This window comes from Triticum aestivum, chromosome 2B (assembly GCF_018294505.1).
Source record: "Triticum aestivum cultivar Chinese Spring chromosome 2B, IWGSC CS RefSeq v2.1, whole genome shotgun sequence".
Lineage (NCBI taxonomy): Eukaryota > Viridiplantae > Streptophyta > Magnoliopsida > Poales > Poaceae > Triticum > Triticum aestivum.
In genome coordinates this window covers 380,249,342-380,273,385 of record NC_057798.1, presented here as the reverse complement: position 1 = coordinate 380,273,385, position 24,044 = coordinate 380,249,342, and the positions used below count along the sequence as shown (strand labels likewise).

The 24,044-nt window shown below is 49.6% G+C and overlaps 1 protein-coding gene across 1 annotated transcript; it reads left to right on the top strand.

The window, feature by feature from the left end:
* Nucleotides 1–277: 277 nt before the first annotated feature.
* Nucleotides 278–23,669, top strand: LOC123045021 (indole-3-acetaldehyde oxidase). The gene is made up of 10 exons (XM_044467928.1): nucleotides 278–607; nucleotides 711–2,477; nucleotides 12,531–12,790; nucleotides 12,943–13,152; nucleotides 20,103–20,321; nucleotides 20,924–21,889; nucleotides 22,075–22,167; nucleotides 22,280–22,378; nucleotides 22,679–22,868; nucleotides 23,061–23,669. Exons 1-10 carry the CDS (start codon nucleotides 448–450, stop codon nucleotides 23,276–23,278), a joined length of 4,182 nt encoding a protein of 1,393 aa, XP_044323863.1. The 5' UTR covers nucleotides 278–447; the 3' UTR covers nucleotides 23,279–23,669.
* Nucleotides 23,670–24,044: the final 375 nt, after the last annotated feature.

The following is a 24,044-nucleotide window of genomic DNA, read 5'->3' as shown; positions in this document are numbered from 1 at the left end:
TTGTCAAGTGGGATTGGTCGCGGAGGTGGACGTCGTCACGTGGCCGGAGCATGGTCGAAACCGCCGCGCGTGCACCGGAACACCCGCTTCGTCTTCGCCGTGACGCCGTCCCTCACGTGTTATTGCAGTTATAAAATATTCATTCAGTCAATCAAGTGATCCCAAACAACTTCACCCCCATGCGCCGTCCATCCTATTCGTTGGCCCCACCTGCAGCTGCCACGACACGTCTCTCCAGCAACGCCGCCGGGGTCGGGGGAGGCGACACATGCTCTCGCGTGTCACCGTCGGTTGTTCTCTGTTTGGAATTTCGCGAGCTCTCGCAGCCGAGGCAGACAGTGACGAGACTGCGACACGGAAGGGTGGAAGGCTCACTAGATAAGGAGATCGAGCACATGGGAATCGGATTCCGGCACGCAAATCTCTCCCCCTTTTCGCCTCCGCGCGATGGCTTCCTCGACGCCGCAGCCACCGCCGTCCGCGGCGGTCTTTGCCGTCAACGGCCAGCGCTTCGAGCTCCGCGGTGGCGACGACCCGGGCGCCACCCTCCTCGACTTCATCCGCACCCGCACCCGCTTCACCGGGCCCAAGCTCGGCTGCGGCGAAGGTACGCTCCACCACTTTGCGCTTACCCCCTCCCTCTCCTCCTCCTAGGCAGAGGCCGTCGCCGTTCGAGGTTAATGCGGGTTTCCATTCGTACTTGGTTGCAGGTGGGTGCGGCGCGTGTGTAGTGCTGCTCTCCACGTACGACGCGGCGGCCGACCAGGTCTCGCACGCCGCCGTGAGCTCGTGCCTGACCCTTGTGCACGGGCTTCACCACTGCGCGGTCACCACCACCGAGGGGCTCGGGAACAGCCGCGACGGGCTCCACGCCGTGCACGCGCGATTCGCGGGCTTCCACGCCTCGCAGTGCGGCTTCTGCACGCCCGGCATGTGCATGTCCCTCGTCGCCGCGCTAGCCGGCGCAGAGGGCAAGGGGTCCGGTCCGCCTCCGCGGGAGGGGTTCTCGAGGCTCACGTCGGCTGACGCGGAGCGCGCCGTCGTGGGTAACCTGTGCCGCTGCACGGGTTACCGCCCCATTGCCGACGCCTGCAAGAGCTTCGCGGCAGACGTCGATTTGGAGGACCTTGGTCTCAACTCCTTCTGGAAAAAGGGAGACGCTCATGTCGACAAATTGCCACCGTACAAGGAGGGGAGCATTGGTGCTTTCCCAGAATTTCTCAAGGCTGAGATCAGAGCCTCTCTGAGGATTGATAAGTGTATGTCGGCTAGGGTAATGGCGGGAAGCGAGAGCTCTTGGCATCGACCTCGGAGTGTGGAGGAGTACTACAGGCTGATAGCTTCTGATTCGTTCGATGGAAGTGGCACAAAGGTGGTCGTAGGCAACACCTCTTCTGGTGTTTACAGGGAGGCAGAGGTGTATGATAGGTACATTGACCTGAGAGACATCCCGGAGTTGAATTCAGTATCCAAGGATTCCGAGGGTGTTCAAATTGGAGCTGCAACATCGATCTCTCTGGTTATTGAGATTTTAAGACGAGAAGGTGATGACTGCAAGGATGTCATCTTTGGTAAGATTGCTGATCACATGGAAAAGGTGTCCTCTCATTATGTTCGGAACACGGCAACCTTGGGTGGAAATTTGGTGATGGCGCAAAGGGACGAATTTCCCTCTGATATTGCAACTATTCTTCTTGCTGCTGGTTCGTCAGTGTGCATCCAGGTATCATCAGGAAAATTGAATGTCACGTTGGATGAGTTCCTGGAAATGCCACCGTGTGATTACAAGGCACTACTCTTAAGCATTTCTGTTCCTCATTGTACTCCTGACAATGTCTCATCAAGTGCTGGGGCTGTAAATATGACAGGAGATAAGACAGAAAGTTCACTGCTATTCGAGACATACCGAGCTGCTCCGCGCCCTCTTGGAAATGCAGTTGCTTACCTTAACTGCGCTTTCTTTGCTCAAATCTCCTCAGATGAAAGTTCAGGAAGCTTAATACTGGAAAAACTACATTTAGCTTTTGGTGCATTTGGAACCCGACATGCTATCAGGGCTAGAGACGTTGAGAAGTACTTAGTTGGTAAACCCATTAGTGCATCAGTCCTGCTTGAAGCATGCAACGTTCTTAAGAAAATCATTGTTCCAAAAGAAGGCACAACACATTCTGCTTACAGATCAAGCTTGGCAGTTGCCTTTCTGTTTACTTTTCTTTACCCGATGACCAAACGCAATGTGAAGCCTGCAAGATCAGCTCGTCTAAATGGCCATGCTGCTTCTGATACCAATGGAAATCCAAATTGTCCACCCAGTGCAGATATTGACTTGTCACTTAAGGAGACCAATAGTGTGGAATCTGGTCTGCATAGCAATGACCACATACTTGAATCTTGCAAGCAGATAGTTGAAATCAGTAAAGATTATCTCCCAGTTGGCATACCAGCCAAGAAAGTTGGAGCAGAACTCCAAGCCTCTGGTACGAGCTTCACATATTTCTTGTTGTAGCCATTGGTAATCTTGAACTTTGGTAAGGGAAAAGTATATTTTTCGCCCCTGAATTCTCTCAAAAGTATAGAAATGGTCCCCCAACTCTAAAACAGGCAAATATTAGTCCCTTAACTTCTCAAGGATTAGTCCCTTCACATGCAAAAGCGGTTTTCATGCTGACTTGGCATGGTTTTGACCGGTCGTCACCTATGTGGCAGTCTTCTTCTCCCTTCTCATTGTAACTTAGCTGGACATTTCGTCGAGCAGTGGGCGCACACTGAGCAATAGGAGAAGGAGGTAGACGTGGAGCTTGTGTGGTTCACGGCGGTGCATGCAAAAGGTGCAGACAGCTGGGGAGCTGTGGCACTACGAGGCTCACTAGCAGCAGGGAAACACGCAGCAGATTGGCCTTGGCGTAGGCGAGCTCCTAACACGGCGAAGTGCTGCTCGTGTTGCCATCCTGGTGCTCATGGTATGCCTCCGCCATTGCTGGCCACGGCGCCGATGATGTCTCTGCGTCGCCTTGAGCCTATATCACAAACATGCGTTGCCCCAGGTTGTCTAGCGCTCTTCCTCCTCCAGTGCACGTGGTTTCCATGCTCGGAGCTGGGGGCAATCACACCGTCTTGGCGTCACTGCGGGAGGTCCCTCGGGTGGCATCGTGGTCCATGGCGATGCCGGGTGCATGTCTTCTCCTCCCTTTGGGACGCCGACGCGGTGGTCACCGGAGTCTGGCTCAGTGGCACGGAGCGCCCCTGTCGCAGCATGCCTGATGTAGGGTAGAACCCTAGGAAGGACCTTTTCACACTTGGAGGGAAAAAATGGAGATAAATCACAAGAACACAAGGATGAACACAAAGGGACAATCACTCCAACAATTCCCGATTACACATCCACTAGAGTAACAACACAAGATCCACAAGTCTCAAACACAATCAAAGGAAAGATACAATGGCAAAGTTCATCCCAAATCCAAAGGAAGAGGGGTCTTGGTGGTAGTCTTCTCCCAATGGAGGTCTTGAAATCCTCAAGGATTCTTCCCTAATGGGGTCTTGATCCTCAAAGAGGGAAGGTAATGGAGCAAAGCTCACCAAGATATCATCCAATACTTTGCTAACCCTAAACATGGCCCTAGGTACGAATTATATAGGCTTGGGGTCGAAGGAGACGAAGGGGAGTCGGAGATCCCATCTCAGCCGGCCATCCTGGGAGGCCCGTGCGCACGGGGGTCCCGTGGGCACGGTACATGCCCGTGCACACGGGGTGCTCCAGCGCCGGGTTCCTGTGTAGCCCGTGGACACGGGGTCTCTGGGGCCCGTGCGCACGGGGTCACCTGGGACTTGCTGTTTTGCTGCGGTTGCACTCCGTCTTGATCCTCATGGCCTTGGGGTGGTTCTCCTTCTTCTTGGGGATGCTCCTGAGCTCCTTGGTGATGTTCCACTTCATACCTAAGGATGCATAGCATATTTTGGTGAGGTAGTATACATGTTCCATTTGTGTCCATATGCAAGTCTAGTAGGAAGGAGTTCACCTCGGTTTCCAAAGCACGTGCTCTAGCTCTTGTCATGGGTCCTTGTGGGGGTGGATGTGTTGATGTAGAGTCCATGGGGATGATGGAAGGATGCTCCGCATCATCTCCCCTCCCTTCGAAAGGATCCGACCTCGGATCAAGATCTTCATCACCATGGAAAGGCGAGAGGTCTTTGACGTTGAAGATGTCGCTCACGTTGTACTTGTCTCGTGGGAGTTCAATCTTGTAGGCGTTGTTGTTGTAGCGTGCTAGCACCTTGAATGGTCCATCGGCTCGAGGTAGTAGTTTGGACTTGCGTTCGTTGGGGAAGCGGTCCTTGCGAAGGTGTAGCCACACGAGGTCACCTATGTTGAAGATCATGGGTTGTTTGTTGACGTTGAGCTTGGTGGCTAGTCGATGTACGTGGCGCTCGATGATGTTTCTTGTATCTTCATGCATCTTCTTGATTTAGCTTGCTCGTGCACTCGCATCCATGTTGGTGCGCTCTTGTAGAGGGAGAGGTAGAATGTCCAATGGGGACAACGGGTTGAAGCCGTAGACGACCTCGAAGGGGGACTTGCCGGTAGTCGAATGTCTTGCGCGGTTGTAGGCGTACTCGGTGATGGGTAGACACGCCTCCCACTCCTTGATGTTCTTCTTGATCAAGACGCGAAGTAGAGTGGATAGTGTCCGGTTTGTCACCTCCGTTTGGCCGTCGGTTTGAGGATGGTATGCGGATGAGAACAATAGCTTGATTCCGAGCTTGGCGCATAGAGTCTTCCAAAAGTAACTCAAGAACTTGACGTCGCGGTCGGAGACGATTGTCTTTGGTACTCCATGGAGGCGCAAGATTTCCCTACAAAAGAGATTTGCAATATGTGAAGCATCGTCTATCTTGTTGCAAGGAATAAAATGTGCCATCTTAGAAAATCGGTCCACAATAACAAACACGGAATCCTTTCCATTTTGAGTTTGAGGCAAACCAAGTACAAAATCCATACTAATGTCTTCCCAAGGTTGATAAGGAATAGGAAGAGGCATGTAAAGACCATGAGATTGAGCTTTAGACTTAGCTTTGCGACATGTAGAGCATCGGGTGGTGAAGCGTGAGACGTCGCGGAACATCTTGGGCCAAAAGTAGTTCTTGGAGAGCGTGGCGAAAGTCTTGTCGCGTCCAAAGTGTCCCATGAGTCCGCCTCCATGAGCCTCTTGCAAAAGGAGCAAACGAAGAGAAGACTCGGGAATGCATAGTTTGTTAGCTCTCATAAGATAACCATCCTTGATGTAATATTATTCCCAAGATGTATGCATCAAACATTTAGCATAATGAGGTGCAAAAGATGGATCATTAGCATACAAGTCTTTTATGTGCTCAAAGCCAATAACATTCAACTCAAGTTTAGTGACGAGCGTGCATATGCGTGAAAGTGCATCGACGACTACATTTTCCTTACCCTTAATGTACTTGATCACATACGGGAAAGATTCAATAAATTCACTCCATTTGGCATGACGCCTATTCAACTTAGTTTGTCCTTTTAGGTATTTAAGTGTTTCATGATCGGTATGTATGACAAACTCATGAGGTCTAAGATAATGTTCCCAAACATGTAGGACATGCACTAAAGCATACAATTCTTTGTCATAGATGGGATTGTTAAGTTGAGCACCGGAGAGTTTTTCACTAAAGTATGCAATTGCTCGTTTTTCTTGCATTAAAACTCCGCCAATTCCGGTACCACTTGCATCACAATGAACCTCAAAAGTTTTGTCAAAGTTGGGCAAAGCAAGAATCGGAGCATGAGTAAGCAAAGACTTGAGCTCATCAAAAGCGGTTGATTGCAAAGATCCCCAAACAAAAGGAGTATTCTTCTTACTCAAAGCATGCAAAGGAGCGGCGATTGTGCTAAAGTTTTTCACAAAGCGGCGATAAAATCCTGCAAGACCAAGAAAACTTCGCACTTGTTGCAAATTGGTGGGTTGAGGCCAAGTTTTAATTGCTTCAATTTTAGCTTCATCAACATGGACACCCTTGGAAGAGACAACAAAACCCAAGAAAACCACTTTGTCAACGCCAAAAGTGCATTTTTTTAAGTTTGCATAAAGGCTTTCCTTGCGAAGAGTTTGCAACACAGATTTAACATGATTAATATGCTCTTTCATGGTTTTGCTAAACACAAGGATATCATCAAAGTAAACCACAACGAAGACTCCAATGTAAGGTCTAAGCACATGATGCATAAGACGCACGAAAGTTCCGGGTGCTTCCGACAAACCCATAGGCATCACTAACCACTCATATAAGCCAAATTTGGTTTTGAAAGCAGTTTTCCATTCATCACCTTCTTGAATGCGAATTTGATAATAGCCACTTTTAAGATCAATTTCTGAGAAAAAGTTGGCTCCACTAAGTTCATCAAGCATATCATCTAAGCGAGGAATGGGATGCCTATATCAAACGGTAATAGCATTTATAGGTCTACAACCGGAACACAAGCGGAAACTTCCATCGGTTTTAGGCACAAGTATAACGGGAACGGCACAAGGGTTTAAGCTTTCACGTACATGACCGTTGTCGATTAGTTGTTGTACTTGCCGTTGAATCTCCTTGGTTTCTTCGGGGTTGACACGGTATGGAGCTTTGTTTGAAAGTGGTGCTCCGGGGATGAGGTCGATTCGATGCTCAATGCCTCGTAGTGGAGGTAGACCCGGAGGTAGCTCATCGGGGAAAACATCGTGGAATTCCTGCAAAAGAGATTGAAACACTAAAGGTAGCTCGTGAGAAGTGTTAGTTGTTGGCTCTCCATCCTTGCACACAAGGACAAAGTGCATCACACTCGATGGGTTCTCACACACTTCTCTCATCTCACTTTTGGTGGCAAATAGGATGAGGTTTTTCTCTCTAGGCGAAGAGGCGCTCAAGTTTGGCTTGTGGCTCTCACTCACTTTTGGGTGGGTCACTTTCTCACTCTTCTCTCCATGGTGGGTGGCTTGCTTGTCGGCTATCACTTGACTAGGAGACATAGGTCGTAGCACATACTCCTTCCCTTTCATCTTGAAACTATAGTGATTGGTTCGCCCATTGTGGATGACACCACGGTCGAATTGCCACGGTCGACCAAGAAGGAGGTGGCAAACGGTCATTGGGACCACATCACACTCCAAAGTGTCCTCATATGCACCGATTTTGAAGGAGACTTGGACCGTATGCTCAACTCGTATAGTGCCGGAGTCACTTAGCCATTGAACCTTGTAGGGGTGCGGGTGCTTCCTCTTGACCAATTGAAGCTTTGAACATAGTTCTTCACTTGCCAAGTTGTGGCAACTACCTCCATCGATGATGACCTTGACTGACCTTCCATTGATGCCGGCTTTAGTGTGGAAGATGTGGCATCGTTGGTCTTCTTCTTGTTGATGTTGAAGTGTCAAGACTTTGGAGACAAGGAGAGCGGGGCTCGAATCCTCATCACAAAAGACTTGATCATCTTCATCCTCATTCACGCTCCGGTGCATGGCCACTTGCTCAATAGCTTCCATTTCATCTTCACTCGTTGAGTCGTAGGTGCCATCGTCGTTGAGGATCATGGTGCGCTTGTTGATGCATTGGAAGGCTTTGTGGCCTCGGCCGCCACAAGTGAAACACTTGAAGGAGCTTGTCTTGACGGTCTCATCGGTCGGAGTAGAGGAAGAAGCACGCGGCTTGTAGTTGCTTGTAGTAGGAGGAAGGCGACTTGAACTTGACGAAGGATTCTTGTATGATGTCTTTTCGTTGTTGCTTGGAGAAGGCTTGGTTGACGTAGATGTTGGAGGAGTTGTTGAAGCTTGATTGTTGGAGAAGCCATATGTCTTGGAGGAGCACTTGACGTACTTGAAATCATCTTGTACTTGACGTTCCGCCTTGGTCGCTTGATGTACTAGCTCGATGAGGTTGGAGTAGGGTTGGAAGTCGGCGATCTTCTTGATGGGGTGATTGAGCCCATTCAAGAATCGTGCCATTGTTTGCTCATCATCTTCCTTGACATTGGCTCGAATCATGGCTATCTCCATTTCCTTGTAGTATTCTTCAACACTCTTTGTTCCTTGCTTGAGGAGTTGTAGCTTCTTGAAGAGATCACGGTTGTAGTAGGTGGGCACAAATCGTGCTCTCATGACATCCTTCATTTGATCCCAAGTGGTGATTGGAGGGTCACCTCTTGCTTCTTGGCGCTCAAGGACTTGTTCCCATCATATGAGCACATAGTCTTGGAACTCAAGTGATGCCATTGCGATCTTCTTCTTTTCCTCATAGTTGTGCAAACGAAAGATTTTGTCGACCTTCAATGCCCATGAGAGATATTCTTCCGGATCATTGCTTCCATTGAACTTGGGCATTGTGAATTTGAGTTTTCCGTATCGTTGCTCTTCATCTTGATAGCGGTTGCGGTAGCGCTCTTGCCTTGGAAAGTCCTCGAATGCTCGTTCCTCATGATGTCGCTCTTGGTGTTGAGGAGGGTCTTGGAGCACTTGTTCCACTTGGTGTCGCTCTTGTTGCACTTGAGGTTGAGGTGGAGCTTGACGAACTTGGGGAGGAGCTTGAGGAACTTGACGGTGCACACGTGGTTGATAGTTCCTCTCTTGTATTTCTTCTCGAAGAGCTTCCTCTTGATTCCGCCGTTCGCGATTGCGGTTGGCGATGGCTCGACTTGATTCTTGAAGGGCACGTTCCGCCTCAATAGCTTGTGCTTCTCGTTGTTGTTGTTGAAGACGTTGAGCCTCGGCGTCTTGTTTCTCTTGGTGTAGACGCGCTCGTTCTTCTTCTTCTTGACGACGAAGACGTTGTCGTTCTTGAGCTTGAGCAAAAGCGACTTGATTTGCTTGAGGACGATGGACTTGTTCATCAACTTGCTCTTGGGAATGTTTGTCGTGTAGTGGATCTCGAGATGCATGACGGTCTTGACGCGCGGCTCGTCGAAGTATGGTCGATGACGGTGTACTTGAGCCGGAGGAGGTGTCGTCGGAGTGTCGACTTGAATGGCTCCGTCTTGAGTAGGAAGAAGTTCAAGAATGCCGGTTGACCAACAAAGCTCGGATCTCGTCCATTCTTGCATCGTTCTCTTGCTTGTGCGCGTCGAGCTTGCTGTCGAAGTAGTCACGTGTTCGTTGCTCGGAGAGTCGTAAGTCGGTGGCGAGGTTGTCGATGCGGTCGTTCATAGCTTGTTGCTCTTGATGGAGCGCTCGTTGTGCACCAAAGAGGTGGCTCTTGGTGACGAAGGATGACATGTCGTCGTCTTGCTCGATGAAGAGTGGGTTGGTAGAGGAGCTTGGCCTATCCATCATAAGAAAGTGGTGGTGAGTAGGAAAATGAGAGAACAAAACCAAAGTTACCTTTTCCGAAGATTGTGGATGTAACAAGTACGATCCCACGTGATGTTACAATAGGGGAATTGGTACCGGGAATTGTTTCTCACACCTACAAGTAAATGGTCTATGGAGGAGCTTGGTTAGGAAAGACACAAATAATTCAAGCAAATGTTAGTCGAGATGTTGATAAAGTTGAGAAGATTCACAAATGGCAAATAAGACAAATAGATCAACCTCCCAATATAACACGAGGAACACACACACGAAAGATAAATGGGATCCGCACAACCAAGGAATGAGCTCGAAGATATCTAAACACGGGAAAAGCTCTTGTCGTACGGATACTAGAGAGACGCTAGCTCGATTGCACTAATGGGCTAGATACGCTAGTGCACCAACCTAATAGAGAATCTACTCGTCTCACTATCCCAAGTATGCAAATGTATGTGGTGACCAAGATAATGCACGAATGCGAGGGCTCGATGCTATTGCTTATAGCTCTTTGCTTCTCTTCTCTTTTGCTTAAAAGCTTTTTATCTCCTCTTTTTTTTTCACTATGCCACGATGCTTGATATGCGAGCCACACAACGAGATAACAAGTAGTAGATGCACGGGATGGACGGAACACTAAATGGTGCACTAAGACGTGGCCCGACAATACTCAACAAGCTAGTCTCGATGGGTAAGCTACGCAAAATGGCTCAAAGCTATCAAGTTAATGGCAAGGGAGTACAAAGTGTCGTCGAGGTTACCGTCCTTGCTTACGGTCGAAGATGATCTTGTCGAAGTCAAAGTGTTGTCCGAGTCGATGATTGGTGGCGATGATGTTACCAAGTTGCGCCTAAGTAGCCGAAACACCTTAGGACACAAGAGAAATCGCAACCAAACACTCAACAAACACGTGGAATGGTGCGGAAGAACACGAAGGATGGTGGTGAAACAAAAATAAGAAAAACAGAACATGGCCGAAAGTTTCTGGATGGCCCGTGCGCACGGGGTAAGTGAGGCCCGTGTGCACGGGGTCCCGTGTGCACGGGGTCCCGATGTCCCGTGTGCACTTCTGTGATTTCGTGGGGATTGCAAGTTTTTGGGCAAATTCCCGTGGGTGATGGGTGGGGATGATGGTGGGGGGGTAGATCCACTTGCCAAACACCAAATTCGTGGATCAAATCAACCAAATCTCACAAGATCAACAAATTGCAAGAAAATTTTTTGGGGCTATTTTTGGTGGGGATTTTCGGATTAGGACGAAAAACAACAAAATCAAGCTAGAAAGTGGAAGGTAGGGACTCCAAGATGTGAATCAACGTGGCTCATGATACCATATGATGTAGGGTAGAACCCTAGGAAGGACCTTTTCACACTTGGAGGGAAAAAATGGAGATAAATCACAAGAACACAAGGATGAACACAAAGGGACAATCACTCCAACAATTCCCGATTACACATCCACTAGAGTAACAACACAAGATCCACAAGTCTCAAACACAATCAAAGGAAAGATACAATGGCAAAGTTCATCCCAAATCCAAAGGAAGAGGGGTCTTGGTGGTAGTCTTCTCCCAATGGAGGTCTTGAAATCCTCAAGGATTCTTCCCTAATGGGGTCTTGATCCTCAAAGAGGGAAGGTAATGGAGCAAAGCTCACCAAGATATCATCCAATACTTTGCTAACCCTAAACATGGCCCTAGGTACAAATTATATAGGCTTGGGGTCGAAGGAGACGAAGGGGAGTCGGAGATCCCATCTCAGCCGGCCATCCTGGGAGGCCCGTGCGCACGGGGGTCCCGTGGGCACGGTACATGCCCGTGCGCACGGGGTGCTCCAGCGCCGGGTTCCTGTGTAGCCCGTGGACACGGGGTCTTTGGGGCCCGTGCGCACGGGGTCACCTGGGACTTGCTGTTTTGCTGCGGTTGCACTCCGTCTTGATCCTCATGGCCTTGGGGTGGTTCTCCTTCTCCTTGGGGATGCTCCTGAGCTCCTTGGTGATGTTCCACTTCATACCTAAGGATGCATAGCATATTTTGGTGAGGTAGTATACATGTTCCATTTGTGTCCATATGCAAGTCTAGTAGGAAGGAGTTCACCTCGGTTTCCAAAGCACGTGCTCTAGCTCTTGTCATGGGTCCTTGTGGGGGTGGATGTGTTGATGTAGAGTCCATGGGGATGATGGAAGGATGCTCCGCATCAATGCCTCCGCCTCGTGCACTCGTCCTGGGCACCCCTGCTCGCTGTTAGCGCAGGCCGTTCCGCCGAGTAGCTTTCGGCGTGGACGACAACGACAAAGCGAGGATGTCAAGCGCTATCGCAGTCGTACTCGACGAGGCACGAGCGCGCCAGCAGGATTGAGATCCTGATGCCGCAATGTTGAGGCATGTGTTGCGCGCGGTTGTGTTCATGCGCGTCACGGAGAGGAGAGCCCACTTGTACTTGCACGCGCCGCCACTCGCTCGTGGCCACTGGCTGCCATTGCGGTTCGCCACCGGTTGTGTTGGCCAGGCTCGTCTTGCTTGTGCCGATGCAATTCGTCGACTTGTCAAAAAAAAATTAAAAAATTGGGTCATCTTGCTTGTGCCTATGCAATTCGTCGACTTGTCAAAAAAAATTAAAAAAATTGGCCTAGTGTTGAATGGCTCGCTCTAGCAAAGCTGCCCGAGTGAGTGGCATGGCACTGTTCTGTATGTGCTAGCTTTGTATGCACATGTTCCTGATGCCATGAGCCACACAAGATACATGCCTACCTCATTCTCCTGTTGCTCATGCATGTAAAAGGAAGAAGATTGCCACACAGGTGACGGGTCAAAACCATGCGGTGTCAGCATGCAAATCGCTTTTGGCGCATGAAGGGACTAAACTATTCCGGTTTAAAGAGTTGAGGGACTAAGGTTTGCCGGTTTTGGAGTTGAGGGGCCATTTCTATACTTTCGAGAGAGTTTAGGGACAAAAAATGTACCTTTCCCTATTTATATAGATAACTTAGCAGTTGTTTTATGCAGCATGTTGTTTTTCTTGCTAGTGTTGTTTAGTGACATGGTTTATCTTCCTTTCTTCCATCTTATCTATACATTGATGATTCCTTTCTTAACATTTCTTTCAAGTTTATTTATGTGTCTATTTTAATCAGTGGAAGTTGCATACTCTGATCTTGCATAAAGTATACTGTAGTGCTGATAACAGAAACATTATGTATAGGTGAGGCTGTATATGTGGATGACATCCCTTCTCCAGAGGGCTGCCTTTATGGAGCATTTGTATATAGTACAAAGCCTTTAGCTCATGTGAATAGCATAGAGCTCGACCCTTCTCTCGAGCAGGTGAAAACTGTGGCAGTTATCACTGTTAAGGATATTCCAGAGGGGGGTGGCAATTTTGGGGCCAACACTATATTTGGACCTGAACCTCTGTTTGGCGATCCACTTACTCAGTGTGCTGGGGAACCTCTTGGTATCGTGGTATGGCTTTTGCTCTGATGGTTTGGATTTGAAGAAATCTGCAACAGTTTTCAACAAAAAGAAAAAATAATTATCCTTTAATGAAGTTTATATTTCTGACAACATGAGTTAACGTTAATTCCAGCTATTACTGAAGATTTTAGCATTTTTAGGTTGCAGAAACACGGAATTTTGCCAATATAGCTGCCAAACGAGCTGTAGTCAACTACAGCACAGAAACTTTAGATAGCCCAGTTTTATCGATAGAGGAGGCAGTTAGAAGATGCAGTTACTTTGAAACCCCACCATTTCTTCTTCCGCAAAATATTGGTGATTTTTCCAAAGAGATGGAAGAAGCCGATCAGAAGATCTACTCAGCTGAGGTACACCTCATATAATTTTTAATGCTAAGTTGAATCTTCTTGATACCCATCCAAAGTTTGTGGATGAACTGATTCTTATGTCAGGTAAAGAGTTTCAGCTTGGGCTAACATTAGTATTCATTGGTCGCATGTACCTGTTATATGAGATGGTTCTGTGGCAGACTGGTAGGTGTTTGGCCCATGAAGAGTGATGAACTCGTAATTTGATATTTACTAGTTACTACACCTGTTCACTATTATAACATGTTCTGGATATTTCAATATGGACTACATATGGACTGGAATGAGTGAACAAACACACTGAAACATGTCTACATGCATCCGATTTAGAAAAAAGTTAGAAAATCTTATAATAGTGAATCGAGAGAGTAGCTAAGTACTTGTGCATTGCTATGGAATAGCTATTAAATATGCACAATCACCATTGATTATAAAGGGTTGTTTTATACAAGTACCTGATGAAAACTTGCCTAAGATTATCAGCATATACAGCTTCAACGGCGGTCTGGCGGAAACAGAGCTTGAAGGCTTGGCGCTTGGCAGACCTTATCTGCGCGGCGGAAGCTATGCGGCCTTGTGCTCATCATTGGCGACGCACGCAACCTCGGCACGTGCCCCGGCCCGCCTTGCACTTTGCCGCCGGCGCTCGGGGTTTAGCAGTTGTACCTCATAGGTGTATGGATGCCGCAGGTTTCCTGCCTCGTGCGCGTACCCCCTGCGCAGCCGCTCAAGCTGTGGCCACGCCTTCCGTGTGTCGCTGCTACCCGTGGTGGCCGTGGCAGTGGTGAGATCCCCCAGCTTCCGAGGTAACTGCTGGGCTGCGAAACCTCATGCAGGTCTGCCGGCATGTTGGTTTGTAAGGCCTTGTACAATGCAAGGTGCTTAGAAAAATAAACCAGTTTTTCTGAGCACCGGTGCTTATTTGTAGAGGGTAGACGCTTAATTAGGCACCCCTCCTGTAGAGATAAGCACTGATGCTTGAGAAAAACTCGGTTTATTTTACTAAGCATCTTCCTAAGCACCTTGCATCGTGCAAGGCCTAAACAGACAATGTGGATGTTCCCGATTAGCATGCATAAAGTGGGAGTTGTGGGTAGTGTCATGTGGGGCGCTGCGTACAGGCGCGGGTCGCGTGCCTAGCAACGGCCGGCCACGGCTGGCGAAGCGTGATCGGGACAGGGAGTCCTGATCCTGCATTGGTTCCTAGAGTCCAGGAATAGTTAGTTTCCTAGTTTGTTAGAAGCATAGTTAGTTTCCTAGTTGTTAGAAGCCCATAAGGCCTTTATATATCCTGTAACCTGCACCCTTGGACGCAAGCGATAAAGTTATTATCTCCTATCTCTTCCTCTACTCCTATCCTCTCCTCCCGCACCATTGAGCAGCCAGGCAAAAACCCTAGCGCTCCTATCCACCGAGACTATGAACTACGTAGTCGAGGCCCTGCTGTCTTGGGCACCGAGGCCCTTGACAACTTGGTATCAGGTTCCAGGCGATCCTCTTCCTCGTCCACGCTCCATCCGCAGCCCGCCTCCACCCCTGCGTCCGCGCCAAGCTCCCCTACCTCGCCACCATCCGCCGCCGCCTCGGTCACTTCCGGCATGGCAGAACCTACCACCGCTGATCTGGCCAAGATGATCTAGGCCTTGACTGCCATGGTGGCGTCCCTGCAGTCGTCCGTCACCGCACTCCAGAAGGACAAGTCCTCCTCGTCGAGCGCTGATGGAGGCCATGATGGGCAGCACCACAATGATCGGCCGCCCCGGTTTCAGAAGATGGACTTCCCCAAGTTCGACGGCAAGTCTGATCCTCTCGCATTCATCAACAGATGCGAGTCCTTCTTCCATCAACAACGGATCGCCGAGGAGGAGAAGGTGTGGATGGCGTCATACAATCTCGAGGGTACTGCCCAACTGTGGTATATGCAGGTCCAGCGCGACGAGGGCACACCTCCGTGGCCCCGCTTCACCGAGCTGCTCAATCTCCGCTTCGGGCCACCTCTGCGCGCTAACCCGCTGGGCGAACTAATGGCGTGCAAGCGCACGACGTCCGTCGTCGACTTCCAGGAGCGGTTTGAGGCGCTCCTTCCCTGGGCAGGCACCTTATCCGAGACACAGAAGGTTCAGATCTTCACCGCGGGACTCCAGCCACCCCTCAGCCTCGACGTGGAAATCCACAACCCGCAGTCCCTCGCCGTCGCCATGAGCCTCGCCCGCAAATTGGAGCTGCGCGACCAGTGCGCGCTCACCTCCGCGCCACCGGTGCGTTTTCCGCAGAAGGGCATCCTGCCGACGCCGGGACCACGCCTCGCGCCCCCCGCACCGGCTCCACCAGCCGCACCCCAGCATGCCCTCAGTCTGCCGGAAGGGCGCCCAATCAAACGTCTGTCACAGACGGAGATGGAGGAACGCCGTCGCCTGGGCCTATGCTTCAATTGTAATGAGAAGTTTGGCAGGGGCCACAACCGCGTGTGCCAGCGCATCTTTCTCCTCGACCTAGCGCCGGACGACGACGACGACGACGACACGGCCTCCGCCACTGCTGATGCATCGCCGGCCGACCCTCAGATCTCGCTCCACGCAATCTCCGGCGTGCGCACGAGCGAGACCATGCAGATGCATATCACTCTCGGGGGTGTCTCCCTCCTCGCCCTGATCGACTCAGGCTCCACCCACAACTTCATCGCCGAGGAGGCGGCCGCTCGTGCTACGCTGCCATCCCCCACCACCGAGAAGATGCGCGTCACGGTGGCCAACGGCGAGCGCGTTCTGTGCCAGGGCGCGTACCACGTCGTGCCCTTCCGCATCGACCAAGAGGAGTTCTCGGAGGATTTCCTCGCCTTGCCGCTCGCGGGCCACGACATCGTCCTGGGCACGCAGTGGCTGGCGACGCTCGGACCGATCCTGTGGGATTTCCGCGCCCTCTCCATGACATTCTGGCGGAGGGGCCATCGGGTGTGCTGGCGCGGCATTGCAGGACCGGACGGACCAGCCCTGAAATCATGCAGCGGCCGCGACTTCCTCGACGCCATCATCACCAAGTTCGACGACATCTTCGCCGAACCCTCCGGCGTGCCACCACCCCGCAGCCGCGACCACAGCATCACCCTGCTGCCCGGTTCCGCCCCGGTGGCCGTCCGTCCGTATCGCTACCCGGCCGCGCACAAGGACGAGCTGGAGCGTCAGTGCGCCGCCATGCTCGCCCAGGGCATCATCCGAGCGAGTTGTTCCGCATTCTCATCGCCGGTACTGCTGGTCCGCAAGGCCGACGGGTCCTGGCACTTCTGCATCGACTACTGCGCCCTGAACGCCATTACCGTCAAGAATGCGTTTCCGATCCCGGTGGTGGACGAACTCCTCGACGAGCTCCGGCACGCTCGTTTCTTCACCAAGCTCGACTTGCGCTCCGGCTACCACCAGGTGCGGATGCGTGCGGAGGACATCCCGAAGACCGCCTTCCGTACTCACGACGGCCTCTACGAGTTCCTGGTGATGCCGTTCGGCCTCTGCAACGCGCCGGCGACGTTCCAGGCCCTCATGAACGATCTGCTACGGCCGTTCCTGCGCCGCTTTGTTCTCGTCTTCTTTGACGACATCCTCATTTTTAGTGAGACGTGGGCTGACCATCTCCGCCATGTGCGCACCGTCTTCACCGTCCTGCACCAGCACCGGCTCTTCGTCAAGCAATCCAAATGCGCGTTCGCCGTCGAGTCGATCTCATACCTGGGTCACACCATCTCCGCTGCAGGAGTGGCCATGGATCCGGGAAAGGTCCAGGCAGTGGCCGAATGGCCGCAGCCACGCTCGGCGCGCGCGGTCCGGGGGTTTCTCGGCCTTTCGGGGTACTACCGCAAGTTTGTCAAGGAGTTTGGCGTGGTTGCCGCGCCACTGATGGCCCTCCTTCGCAAGGATGGTTTCTCCTGGTCGCCGGAGGCGGCAGCAGCTTTTACCGCTCTCAAGACGGCGGTCACCACGGCTCCCGTCCTCGCGTTGCCGGATTTCACGCGGCCGTTCATCGTCGAGTGTGACGCCTCTACATACGGCTTCGGGGCCGTCCTTCTTCAGGACCAGCACCCGGTGGCTTTCTTTAGCCGGCCAGCCGCGCCACGTCACCGTTCCCTGGCAGCATATGAACGGGAACTCATCGGCCTGGTGCTCGCGATTCGTCATTGGAGACCATACCTCTGGGGGCGCCAATTTGTGGTAAAAACGGATCACTACAGTCTCAAATTTCTACTTGACCAGCGTTTGGCAACCATTCCGCAACATCATTGGGTCGGCAAACTACTGGGGTTCGACTTCACCGTGGAGTACAAGGCCGGTAGTACAAACACTGTGGCGGACGCTCTTTCCCGCCGCGACACGGAGGAGACGTCGATCATTGCGATCTCGGGTCCTCGCTTCGACTTCATCGATCGCCTCCGGCAAGCTACGTCCACAGACCCGGCGCTCGTCACGTTGCGTGAGGATATCACGGCGGGTACGCGGCAGCAGCCGTGGTCGCTCTCCGACGGCCTCGTCACTTTCAACGGCCGCCTCTACATTCCGCCGTCGTCCCCGCTACTCCAGGAGATCCTCAGTGCAGTGCACGACGATGGGCACGAAGGCGTCCTGCGCACCTTGCGTCGTCTCCGCCGCGACTTCCACGCACCTAACCTTCGCAAGACGGTGCAAGAGTACGTCCGCACCTGCAGTACTTGCCAGAGGTACAAGTCCGAGCACTTGCACCCCGCCGGGCTGCTGCTGCCACTGCCGGTGCCCACGGGCGTGTGGACTGACGTCGGCATCGACTTCGTGGAAGCGCTCCCTCGCGTGGGTGGGAAGTCCGTCATCCTCACCGTGGTGGATCGCTTCAGCAAGTACTGTCACTTTGTGGCGTTGAGCCACCCGTACACGGCCGAGTCGGTGGCACAGGTGTTCTTCGCCGAGATCGTGCGCCTCCATGGCGTTCCGCAGTCCATGGTTTCGGACCGCGACCCCGTCTTCACCTCGGCGTTTTGGCGGGAGCTCATGCGCCTCACCGGGACGAAGTTGCACATGACGTCGGCATTTCATCCTCAGTCGGATGGCCAAACGGAGGCTGCTAACAAGATCATTGTCATGTACCTGTGTTGCCTCACAGGGGATCATCTGCGTCAGTGGCTACGGTGGCTACCCTGGGCCGAGTACATCTACAACACCGCCTACCAGACAGCGACCCAAGAAACTCCATTCAAGCTGGTGTATGGCCGCGATCCTCCTACTATTCGTTCTTACGAGCCAGGCGAAACGAGGGTGGCGGCCGTGGCAAAAAGCATGGCGGAGCGAGACGAGCTACTCGCTGATGTCCGCTATCGACTACAGCAGGCGCAGGCGGTCTACAAATCCTACTATGACAGACGCCATCGCGACGTCAGGCATGTAGTGGGCGATTGGGTGTGGCTTCGTCTTCGCCAGCGCGCTACATCTTCTCTCAACTTGCCAACCAGGGGCAAGCTCAAGCCACGCTTCTACGGGCCATACCGCATTTCCGAGGTCGTCAACGACGTCGCCTACCGCCTTGAGCTACCGGTGCGCTCGCGCCTCCATGATGTGTTCCACGTGGGCCTCCTCAAGAAATTCTTCGGCACGCCTCCAACTGCACCGCCGTGTTTGCCTCCAATCCACAACGGTGCGGCTGTCCCGGAACCGGAACGCGTGACTCGTTCACGTCTCGCACGCGGCGTGCGCCAGATCCTTGTCCACTGGAAGGGCGAGGCTGCGTCATCGGCAACATGGGAGGATCTTGACAGTTTCGTCGAGCGCTACCCCGCTTTTCAGCTCGAGGACGAGCTGCTCGTCGAGGGGGGGAGAGATGTCATGTGGGGCGCTGCGTACAGACGCGGGTCGCGTGCCCAGCAACGGCCGGCCACGGCTGGCGAAGCGTGATCGGGACAGGGAGTCCTGATCCTGCATTGGTTCCTAGAGTCCAGGAATAGTTAGTTTCCTAGTTTGTTAGAAGCATAGTTAGTTTCCTAGTTGTTAGAAGCCCATAAGGCCTTTATATATCCTGTAACCTGCACCCTTGGACGCAAGCAATAAAGTTATTATCTCCTATCTCTTCCTCTACTCCTATCCTCTCCTCCCGCACCATTGAGCAGCCAGGCAAAAACCCTAGCGCTCCTATCCACCGAGACTACGAACTACGTAGTCGAGGCCCTGCTGTCTTGGGCACCGAGGCCCTTGACAGGTAGGAAGAGGAAATAGCTTTTTTTAGACACGTGGAAATATTGGATCGCATCCTGGTTTATTCTCAGCAGAGACATGCGGGGGGGATGGGAGACATACGAAGACAAATGTTAAGAGGGAACACTTACCAAAGGAAACACGGTAACCACTGTAAAAAAAAGGAAGCATGGTAAAAACGGAAACGTCTCTGGGGTATGGATAAGGAAACAAATCGGCGTGCATGGAAAATGACAAGACTATCAGTAAGGGGGGGAATCAGTGGAAGGGGGATCGGTGGGGAATAAACCAAGACAAAAGGGGAGGCTTCACCAACCTATATACAGACACCAACTCCTCTTTAATAGTAAAAGATATAGTAAAGATTATTCATTGCTGCAACGCTGAATCACCCTTAGTGCCCCTACAGTAGTTTACATTAAATGGATGTTGCAAGTGTGCCTCCCTTTTATGTTCCCCTTTCCTCTGATTTGTGTCTCCCTACTTGTGAGTTGTTTCCTTGTCTAACCTTTCAATCTCGACCCCCACAATTATTGAACAATTGACATATCACCCCCCCTCCCTGATAGGTGGTTAGTCCTTTCTTATGTACTCCCTCTGATCCAAAAAAAAAATGTCCTGGTTTTAGTTCAAATTTGCACTAAAACCACGACACTTTTTTTGGATCGGAGGGAGTATCTTTTTATAAGATTCGGTTATTCTTTATATATCTTTGATATTGTCGCATTGTGCTACAAACACTTGGTGCAGGTGAAGCTTAACTCACAATATTACTTTTACATGGAAACACAAACTGCTCTAGCCATACCTGATGAGGATAATTGCATGGTAGTGTATAGCTCAAGTCAGTGCCCTGAGGCAGCACAAAATAACATTGCAAGATGCCTCGGTTTACCTTGTCACAATGTTCGTGTTATCACTAGAAGAGTTGGTGGTGGCTTCGGAGGAAAAGCTGTTAGATCATTACCAGTAAGTGTCGATACCATCATTTCTTACAGCTTTTGAAATGCTGCAGACCATGTCTTATTTTTGTCAGATTATGCTTAACACTTTCTGTGAAGTACAAATGGTAAATCAGCCAAGTGCTGTTGCATGTTCAACTCTGCTGTGTTTACCAACTATCAGTTGTGCTTTAAAATGCAGACGCTGTGATCCTGAAATTTTGAGTATCCTCGCACCCAAATAAGAATATAGAACATCTGCACATACCTTCACCTTATAAGCATAACATACAGATTGCTTCAGCTGTAACACAACTAAAAGCGTATTGTTTCCTCTTGTGACATTGTTACACTGAATGTTGAAGCCGAATTGTCTCTTTTAACAAGATTCACTCTGATCTAGCCATTTTCTTAATGACATACTTCATGTGAAGTTTTCAAGTGCTACATATAGGAGGAGGCAGGGGTGGCTGCAGTCTTGCTGCTAAAGTGCTAAAAACTTGAAGAACATACTCATTTAAACATTGTTAAGTTTGGTGCTTCACGAGCCTTTTAATCTGCAGTTTTGTTTAACAGTTCATTGAGTTAGCATAAAGAACGGAACACTTATTATATGTATGTTAATTATAGGTGGCGACGGCCTGTGCACTTGCAGCATTTAAGTTGCATCGTCCTGTTCGAATGTATCTTGATCGCAAGACTGACATGATAATGACTGGCGGCCGGCATCCCATGAAAATATGCTATTCAATAGGATTCAAATCAGATGGGAAGGTCACAGGATTGCATGTAGATTTGTTCATAAATGCAGGAATGACCATGGATGTTAGCCCAATTATTCCTCATAATTTCATAGAGGCACTGAAGAAATATAATTGGGGTGCCTTTTCATATGATGCAAAGATTTGCAAAACAAACATTTCAACACGGTCTGCAATGCGGGGCCCTGGAGAAGTGCAAGGTTCTTATGTTGCTGAAGCTATTATTGAGCATGTGGCGTCAGTTCTCTCTACTGATGCTAATTTGGTAAGGCAGAGAAATATTCACACAGTGGAGAGCCTTGCTTTGTTTCACAGTGAGTGCCTGGAAAATGCCTTGGGGTATACACTTCCCTCTATCTGTAATCAGTTGACTGCATCAGCAAATTACCAATATCGTTCAGAAATAATCCAGACCTTTAACAAAACCAGCCAGTGGAAAAAGAGGGGACTTTCTTTTGTTCCGATAGTGCATAAAGTGTTATCTCGACCGACACCTGGAAAGGTGTCTATTCTTAACGATGGATCCATTGTTGTTGAAGTTGGAGGCATTGAGTTAGGCCAGGGGCTTTGGACAAAAGTGAAGCAGATGGCAGCATTTGGTCTTGGACAGTTGTGGGCTGATCGAAGCCAAGACCTGTTGGAAAGAGTAAGAGTTATTCAAGCAGACACGTTAAGTGTGGTACAGGGAGGGTGGACCACAGGGAGTACCACATCAGAATGCAGCTGTGAGGCAGTTCGACTTGCCTGCAATATCATGGTTGACAGGCTGAAATCACTCAAGGAGCAATTGCAAGAAAAGCATGGCAAGGTTTCATGGGATGGACTAATTTCACAGGTATTGATAAGATGATAACTTCAGTTAATAGCAACTATTATCAGGATGTTATTGTGTTATTCTCTCAAAAATTAGTCGTCCGTAGAAATTTGTGCATCATTGGCTTCTATAGTTATGTGTGCCATATTACATTACTCAGTAATGTAGTCAATGACCTTAAGGTGTCGCGATGTTCCGTTGTGCAGGCAAAAATGGCTGGTGTGGATTTGTCAGCAAGAGAATATTACATTCCTGGGGCTTCTGGTTCATACCTAAACTACGGAGCTGCTGCTAGTGAGGTATCCTTACTCCTTGGTTTCAGATATGCTAGTAAGCTGCTGCTATAGATGTACAAATTTGAAATACACACGCGTTTACATACATTAAGATATTCATAGCGGGTATTTACAGGTAGAGATTGATCTTCTCACGGGAGCAACTACAGTTTTGCGCAGTGATCTTATATATGACTGTGGCCAGAGCTTAAATCCTGCTGTGGACATGGGGCAGGTGGGTATAATTTGTCTCGCTCTACTCTAACCTGTCTATATTTGTTAACTTTCCAAAGATGCATCTTCGAGTCATTTCAGATAGCAGGTCATCAGTTAATTACAATGTAGTCTCGCTCTACTCTAACCTACATTATTTGTGTTTTATGCTATCTTCTAGTATTGGTTTACTGTCTAGTGCATTGATTGTTCATTTCTTTAAGTCCACAGAGATGGACATAGAAACCCATTTCATTTTGATGTTGATTTGCATTAATGGTGTTTTAATATCTTTTGTTGCTGTCCTATTATGGCACTTCAGGTGGAAGGGGCCTTTGTTCAGGGAATTGGTTATTTCATGAGTGAGGAATATGTGACCAATACGGATGGGCTGGTTGTCTCGGACGGGACTTGGACATACAAGATCCCAACCGTGGACACCATCCCTAAACAGTTTAATGTTGAGCTGCGCAACAGTGGATTTCACAAGAAGAGAGTGCTGTCTTCAAAAGGTATTCGGTTTCTCCCCTGTTTTGACATCTATGGGCATATAACAAACGGATAGTTGTATTTTGCTTTCTAGGCTCCTAGCAGGGATAAGATGGTATTAAGTTCAAAAATAAAAAACAATAATTTAGAATATTTGGTAGAGATCGTTTATGATTTATTTATTTTTTGCCTTGTTGACTTGGTGTTTGTCACAGCATCTGGGGAGCCGCCTTTGCTCCTTGCAGCTTCAGTTCACTGCGCAACAAGGGATGCAATTGCCGCAGCACGGAAGGAACTCCACTGTTGTGGGTCTGGATCGTCTTCACCTTCGTTCTTTGAGTTGGAAGTTCCGGCAATCATGCCTGTGGTGAAGGAGCTGTGTGGCTTGGACAATGTGGAGAAGTATTTGGAAACTCTAGTGGGTTCCAAATAAATACAGACGAATTTCACATTTGGCAAAGTAAATTATAATGATAGCATTATAAGGTATACTTCTTGCATAGTACTCTGGGCATACTAGAAGGTACTGTGTGATCCACTTGTTAACGCATGCACCATTCGACTATAACAGAATTTTGTTTGGTTGTGCCACATTTGTTCGATAATTTCATTCAGGTACGGACTTACAGTACATAGTTCTTAGGTAACATTTTGTACTAGACTGATGGATGGATACAGGTATTTGTGACTCAAATAGGCAAAACGATGAGAGTAAACAAATGGAAGATGTATACTTGGAGCATGATGAGACATGGTCATGGGACCTCCCTATTTGTGTAATGTAATGTGATTCATAGTTTGATAATGTTTTTTTTTCAGAAAAAGCAAGGTTATAATGTACTCCCTCCGTCCGGAAATACTTGTCATTGAAATGGATGTATCTAGATGTATTTTAGTTCTAGATACATCCATTTTGGTGACAAGTAATTCTGGACGGAGGGAGTAGTACCTTTCGGTTTACCATCCGTGGATGCTCCGTTCTTAAATATAAGATGTTTTGGTAGTTGAAATTGAACTGCCAGAACAGAGGGACTATAATGTTATTTAGGAACAGGGAATATAATTTTATTGAGACTGATGCAGCGCAACAGATCATAGAAAAAATCATGATACTGGGAGGTGCATACATCATATAGTTCAACCTGTGATGGTCAAGAAAGAAAGAAAAAGAAAATTCATCACAATGCCAGGTCTCATTA